Source organism: Centroberyx gerrardi, unplaced genomic scaffold (genome assembly GCF_048128805.1).
Source record: "Centroberyx gerrardi isolate f3 unplaced genomic scaffold, fCenGer3.hap1.cur.20231027 Scaffold_111, whole genome shotgun sequence".
Lineage (NCBI taxonomy): Eukaryota > Metazoa > Chordata > Actinopteri > Beryciformes > Berycidae > Centroberyx > Centroberyx gerrardi.
Genome location: NW_027605247.1, coordinates 1 through 7,087, shown reverse-complemented (window position 1 = coordinate 7,087; position 7,087 = coordinate 1). Strand labels below are relative to the sequence as shown.

Below are 7,087 nucleotides of genomic sequence, written 5' to 3'. Positions count from 1 at the left end.
AAGCTGTGGCTTAAGAGAATATTTTAGGCAGAGTTTAGGATGACACAAAGTGAATATTGGAGGCTTTTATGATGGAGTGCATCTGAGAGCAGAGAGCATGATGGAAACACTATGAATTTTGCAAAACGGAGAACATCAACTGAACTGTCGCATTTCATGGTCCAGAAACTAGAGGAGGTTAATTATATATGCAATGCATGAGAGTCATTCACAAAATTTAGAGTAGTGTGGAAGTTGAAATCAAATTAATAGAAATGTAAATATACTTCAATATTTATGTTTTTAGGATTTGGGGTACCACATAATATCCAGTTCAATATTAGCTAATATTCCTGGATTTTGTTTAACATTGCATGCATAGGCCTATATTCCAATTTACTTGAATAGTTTTCTCACAAAATCCAACACATAAAGTCAAACTTTATTTGTGGAGCTATGACTAACATTTACAAATTCTGACACTTCCACTTGTCTAGTTGAATTAATGAAAATCATAATAATCAGAATCAATCAACATTTTCTCAAAATCATTGGAATCGAAATGTGAATCTAAGATATGCAACACCCACAACTATTGCAGTGTTGGTATTTTTTTTTCCTTTTGAAAAGACTATCACAGGGAGCTGAACTGAATTTAAGTAACAGCTGTTACTTAAATTCTATAACTGACTTCTTACCTGCCCATTCCTCATTGACCAGTCTTGACTTCATCCATCACATGAGTTCCAAACAGGCCTTTATCCATGGTCCAATATTTGATTATATCTAGAGGCAATGCTCTCCTCTCCTCACAGAAGGTAAATCCTCTATCATCTCAGACAGCCTATGTGCTTTCTCAAAATAACTGCAATGGAAATCAAACAATGGTACGAAAAAAAAAAAAGAGTTTTGATTTATAAAAACAAAATGAAAACGCTGACTTTCCAGGCTCTAGGGTATAGCATCATGGCAGAATCAGGGAAAAGTAGAAAAAAGCACACAACATTACGCCAGTGAGATTCTACAAATCACTGCCAAATCCCTTAAAAGCTCTCTCTCTCTCGTTCTTTTCCCTCTGTGTGTTTGCATCTCTGTCCCAGGCACTCCCCCCCCTCCCTCTCTCTCTCTCTCCGCTGACCCCCCTCACTCCCTTACTCTCTCTCTCTCTCTGCCGCTCTTTCTCTCTGTTGAAACCTCTTCTCGCTCTTTCTCTCAGCGCACTAATGGCCACAGATTGGGATTATCATGCGGGCGTCTGTGAAGAAAGCCCTAGGTGGACTAGCCCATATTTTTTTCATACAGCTGAACGAAATGCAGAACCCTCCCCCCCCTGTATGATGGAACTCTGTCACTTTGAGAGATTAGATGAGCAGTGATTTGATTCACACACACACACTCATACACACACACACACACACACACATTCCCCCTCTCTCTCTCTCTCTCTCTCTCTCACTCACACACACACCTGTTAATGTCGGCACAATAGTAGAATATCAGGCCAGAAAATAGGTTTTCAGCACCAAACAATGCAGCTGGATTCCCTCTTAGATACATTATTGATTTGAGTCTCTGCTCTGGGAAAACAAGATGGGTTTTTTTTCAGCCCCAGAATCAGTTATTCAAACGTTACACCCAGCTACCGATGCCATCGCCCACTGGATTTCCTCTGTGAATAGAAGGATTACGTAGGGAATAAAAGACACTTTTCTCAATGGTCCGTCAATATGATATATTTAGTATGAAATGTAATGCAAAAAGAGAAATGTTATGCAGCTTGCAGCTCATCATCTCTCAATTAGAGGGTTAAACAGAGGAGCACTACTGCCGCCTACTGTACCAATTTAGAAATCTTATCACATCTGCCTCCACCTCACAGGATGCACAGAGCATTACAACACAAATGACTTCTTCCATCATGTGGTGTTACAAAATAATAAAGCACACGTTACAATATGATTTGTTTTCCAATTACATGTTATTTTTAATGTCAATTTAACACTTACCAAAATATACTAGAAAAACAAAACAGGTTTAGCCGGTACAGATGAACCTCTGCCTGTGTGTGTAAGGCTTTACCAGTAACAGTGTAATATGTAACAGTATTTGTTAAACTACCCTAAGAAAACGGACTTCTCCAGGCCGTCCTCCACTTTAGTGTACTCCAGGTGGGATTTGAAGTAGCGGCTCTCGTAGCGCCGGCTGCCGCGGACGTACTCCAGGTATTCAGGGGTCCCGGGGCAGATGACGTTGTCTGCCAGCAGGACGCTGCCTTTCCTGAGGAGGCCGCACTCCTGATGTAAAGGAACGCGGGTGTCATACAAGGCATTGGGCAAATGATTTGAAAACATCAATCAGAAAACATGGTCATGGTATATGGAAAAATATACATAATATAACAAACTCCGTGAGGAATAGAGTCATACAGTACAAATTTGCCAACAGAGTATATCTCACCCCAAGGAAAATGAAACTCATGAAATTAAGTGATAATGATATATGTTGGCATTGTAACACAAATAATCTTTTTTTTCATATGATTTGGAGCTGTCCAAAAATCCAAATGTTTTGGAATACAGTAACTTACACCGTATACAAGATTACGGATACTAAAATACCTTTAGACCCCAAATTGTGTATCTTCAACTTAAAAAAGTTAAAAATTGGCCTTTAATAGTTATTGTATGAGTGCCAAACGCACTATAGCACATAATTGGAAAAATACCAACAATATCAATAAGGAGTTTGTTTCAGGATTAGATTAGAAAGAATGTCTGCTAGGTTGGACTACATTAGACTCCCTATTATGTTAGACTCCCATCAGAAATGATAAATTCTTGGAATGAGGTCAATAATCCAAACCCCCGTGACTGAGTGTGTGTTGTTATTAATGCTTAAGCAGTGGTATGTGAATGTGTGTATGTGTGTATACTTGATCAGTACATGATCTGAAGGAATCACTCAATAGTCTACAGCCAGGATACTAATGTATTATATAAAGTATTGTGTAACACTATGTAATTCTATGAGTTGTTTTTGATTAATGGCTGTATGTGTAAAAGTCAACACTTGCCTCCAGCAACTTTGTGTCAGGAAGGTAGTGATCCTTCCAGTGATCCAGGAACACCAAGTCAAATGTTTCCACCCCGAAACGCTCCTTCATTTTGGGGATCCAGTCCTGAGACGGCCCCTCAATTAACTGGACCTGCAAAAAAAAAAAAAAAGTACAGCACAATGTAATAGCATTTAATTCATATTAACTCTTGTTTCAGTTCATCTGGCCACACCTGGCTTTACCTTGTCCTCTACTCCTGCCAAAGCGATGATTTGGCGAGCAATGGCAGCATTATGGTAGTTAAATTCCAGAGTCAGGAGTCTGGCTTCAGGGGGAAGCAGGCGGGCTATGCGCACGGTGGAGTAGCCGCAGTAGGTTCCCAGCTCCAGGACAGTGGCAGGGCTCACCTCACTCACCACAGAGTCAAGGATGGACCCTGCGGCAAACAGCACAGACATGCACAACAACACAAGGAGGTGAGGACAACAAAACATAAACACTGTTCAAAGAAAAGGCATCACTTTCCTCTTCAGCATTAATACACATGGTATAAATCAGTACCTTTCTCATCCCCCACATTCATGGCCCATTCTTTGTGTCTGCAGAAGTGGTCGATGGCTTGGACCACACTCCCAGGGTCTCCTCTAGTGGCGTTCTTCTGTACTGCACCCAGAATCCGCTGAAGGGAGCAGTTGGGGGGAAAAAACATTGGTGTTTTACTTTACAATGGTCAGTACACTCTGTAATTTACACCTCTTGATGTCTAACTGTTAATATGCATATCAGTATTATCATAATGGCTTGGATTTAAACCAGCAGCCTTCCAGTCTGCTTCTCTGCCCTCTAGCCTACATCTTGCCTTTCTTTTAGCCTGTTGCACTTGTTGTGTGTGGGCTCGGATTTCTAGGTCAGCAAATTGCATTGTGTGGCAAACTGTGTTGCGCCTTTTAGGGCCCAGTAACCTCACTACTCGTCTGAGCCAACTCTCAATCCGCTCCTGAACTGCCACTGACTGCCTTCAGTACTGCTTGTTTTGGTGTAAACCTCAGGAAGTCTGGATGAAAACACAGAGCCGATTAGGAGTTTAAGCTCAAAGTAGAATGGGCTCGGAAATTCAATAATGTGCTAACTGAATTTTTGTTTGAGATTGCACTTTCAACTACCTTGTTTTTTGTTTGTTTATAAGTGAAACTGACATTTTTACTTGTTTTACTTGTTCACATTGTTTCAGTCAAGTATGAATAAAACATTATGAATGGCTTCATAACTTATAAATCAGTATAGTATAGTATAGTAAGTTCTTAAAGTTAGTGTCAGAGCACTTTAAAACATGTTAACAGCTTATTACAACTACCCCTACTATATAATGCACTACATACATACATGTACAAGTACATACATGTACTTCATAGAAGGTGTTATAGATATTTTTGCAGCTGACCTATAGGTATGTGGACATTTCTTTTTCTTGCAAAGCATTGTCATCTGTCAGCCTACACTCCATCATCACTCACGCATGTTTCTCTTCTTACAAGACCATCCACAAACATTCTGAGAGTCCTCTCAGAGAGCTCTTATCTTAGCCTAAAATTCCTTAGCAAGGAGTCCTAGCTTAGGAGTGATTTAGGAAAGTTCTCAGAGCAACTCTGAGCAAGGAATTGACAAGAACATTCATCTTAGTGAGGAGGTGTGGTTGACCCCGTTGCTAGGTGTGATGCTCTCTTTGGACGCTGTCATTGGTTGATCAAGAAAAATCAACACGCCTCTTTTTGTCATCCAGAATGAACACAAGAAATCACACAAGATAAAACACAATTTACTCGATATTAACACATGGTTTACTTATACTATCAAAAATTTAAAAAAATAGAGCTCATTGGACAAAATCTTTGAAAACCATACGAACGGTACTTTTTAATACTTAATACTCACAGGTTGACGCATTATGCCTTTATTTGGGTGAATGCAGTAATGTTATTATACTTTACTAATTTGATGTTAAGATTTGGTGAAAATGGCTCAAGACTCAGTAGTATTAGTATAATTTATAGACTATATTGGCAAGCCTATATGAATAGGATTTTTGAACAAGAGTATATTGCCGATGATGCGGACGTGTATCCCATCAGTGACCAGACAATACAGAGAAAACTCACTACATCCATAGCTGCTGTTCTGTTGGTGCACGGTGCGCACGTCCAGTGGGAATTAAATAGGTTGTGTCACAATATGAGTCTGTGAAGGAGCTGTGATTGTTTGTGTGATTGTTCTACTATGTGGTTGCATAAACCTAAATTATCACTGCTGCACTGTTTGCCTGTTGCTAAATATCTTAACATTGTGATAACTTTTATCATAATAATAGCATTAATGTGTCTTTTCTGCGTCTTTCAGCCATTTTCTCCTCTCCTTAAGAAACTCCTCAGCTCCTAAAAGTCCTCCTCTCTACTCTTAACAGTTTTCCACCTTAGGAGCTAAGCACCTTAAGATGCTTTGTGAATAGCTTTTATCTTTACTAGGATTTAGTCTTACTTTTAAGGGGAAATTCTTAGAAAACGTCATCACTCTTAAGAGTTTTCTTAGAATTTCACCACTAGGACCAACTCTTAGTACTAGGAAGCTTTGTGGATACGGCCCCAGGTCACACAAACCTTCTGGTTGGAGAGCGGAGATCATGACCTGATCATGAGTGCATGCAGTCTGGTCTTGGGAGAAGCGAGTGAAAAACAGACCGGTGTATATTCAAGGCCCACCTGAGGACGTGTGGAATGGGTCAGGGTGTCCAGCATCTGCTCAACGATGACATCATGCCACATCAGCGCCAATCCAGCGTGATACTGCACAGCGGCGGGGATCACCCACCGGTACAGAGCATACAGCACGGCTGCCCCCCCGGTGCAAGTGTAAAGAAGAGTCAGCCACATCCTACAACCAAACCAGACAGAGTAAACATCAGTTCAGCGTGGTGCAAAGACGTAATATGTTGTTATTGCTGCTGTAATAAATACACCAGAAACAGAACAGCAATGACAAACATCTCCATGAAATAAATGGTTATGGAAATCAACGCCCATAGCTCTCATCTCTCAGCCCTCGCTCCTCCTTTTGTGTTGGGTTAATGAGATGGGTGTTTACTATGCAGCGTATGACACTCATACTGCCCCTGTTTTCATTATCATGCATCTGCTGCTGCCAGGACCAAGCCACACACCGAGCCTCAGCAATATAACATCATATCAACATAAGCAAACATCAAATTCAATATGCCATCAACTGCAATAAGACAATAAACACCCAACATAATGGATGTTTTTTGTGCAGTTTTCCCATTGACTCTCATTGACAACTTAAGAATTTAGCATAGATGGGTTGAGGAAAACAGAGCAAAAAGGAGGAAAAAACACCGCCGGAATATTAAACAAGGGATGCTTCTGTGGGAAAGAAGAAATGAGCATGGCTGGAAACTCTTGTACCTTTCCTTTATAATGCAACAGTGAAAGACCAATGGTGGCTGAGGTAATTCCTCTTGATTTGGACTTTGAGTTGCATGGCAACTGGCCCGGAGGTTAAGAGCTGTGTAACAAAAGCCACAGCACTAGGACTTGGGCAACCTTTACTTTGGCTTCAATCTAATGTACATGGACACTTGTGAACCAGGATCTTAAGGAGCTTTAAAGAGAGAATAGTCTTGAGATTCTTTTGATGGCTGTCCCCAAACATAAAGAAAACAGGGTAGGATGTGTAGAGACATGTAACAGAAGATTGCATAATAGCAAGCTACATGCTGTGCATACTGTTTAACTACATTTGGACTTAATGCATCAGAAAAAGACTCAGATCTCAGATACAAGAAGCACAGGGAGGAGAGCAAGAATATGCATGTTTAACCTGACAAGTTTTCACAACATTAAGGCCTTTTTGAAAGAAAGGTTCTGCATTACTTAGGAAGCACAGAATAGATTAGTGTCTGGGGAAAATGTCAATGATTGATAAGTTTCACAGTGGTGTCAGCTTGGAATGTTTAATATGCCACACAATATTTACATTTAGTGG

At 40.3% G+C, this 7,087-nt stretch overlaps 1 protein-coding gene across 1 annotated transcript; it reads right to left on the bottom strand.

Annotated features, from left to right (window-relative positions):
• Positions 1 to 1,696: 1,696 nt before the first annotated feature.
• On the bottom strand, positions 1,697 to 5,958 carry LOC144538320 (catechol O-methyltransferase B-like). Its single transcript, XM_078282386.1, has 5 exons — positions 5,788 to 5,958; positions 3,596 to 3,713; positions 3,277 to 3,470; positions 3,053 to 3,184; positions 1,697 to 2,273 (listed from the first exon to the last, which is right to left on the bottom strand). The coding sequence occupies exons 1-5, from the start codon at positions 5,956 to 5,958 to the stop codon at positions 2,094 to 2,096; spliced, it is 795 nt and encodes a 264-aa protein (XP_078138512.1). The 3' UTR covers positions 1,697 to 2,093.
• Positions 5,959 to 7,087: the final 1,129 nt, after the last annotated feature.

What these genes read in the sequence shown, in the direction of transcription:
- LOC144538320 (XM_078282386.1), bottom strand. Translation starts at nt 5,958, where the DNA reads ATGTGGCTGACTCTTCTTTACACTTGCACCGGGGGGGCAGCCGTGCTG. An exon ending in CCCATTCCACACGTCCTCAG is followed by an intron (nt 3,714 to 5,787) that starts GTGGGCCTTGAA and finishes TGCTCCCTTCAG; the next exon opens with CGGATTCTGGGTGCAGTACA. An exon ending in GAATGTGGGGGATGAGAAAG is followed by an intron (nt 3,471 to 3,595) that starts GTACTGATTTAT and finishes TGTTTGCCGCAG; the next exon opens with GGTCCATCCTTGACTCTGTG.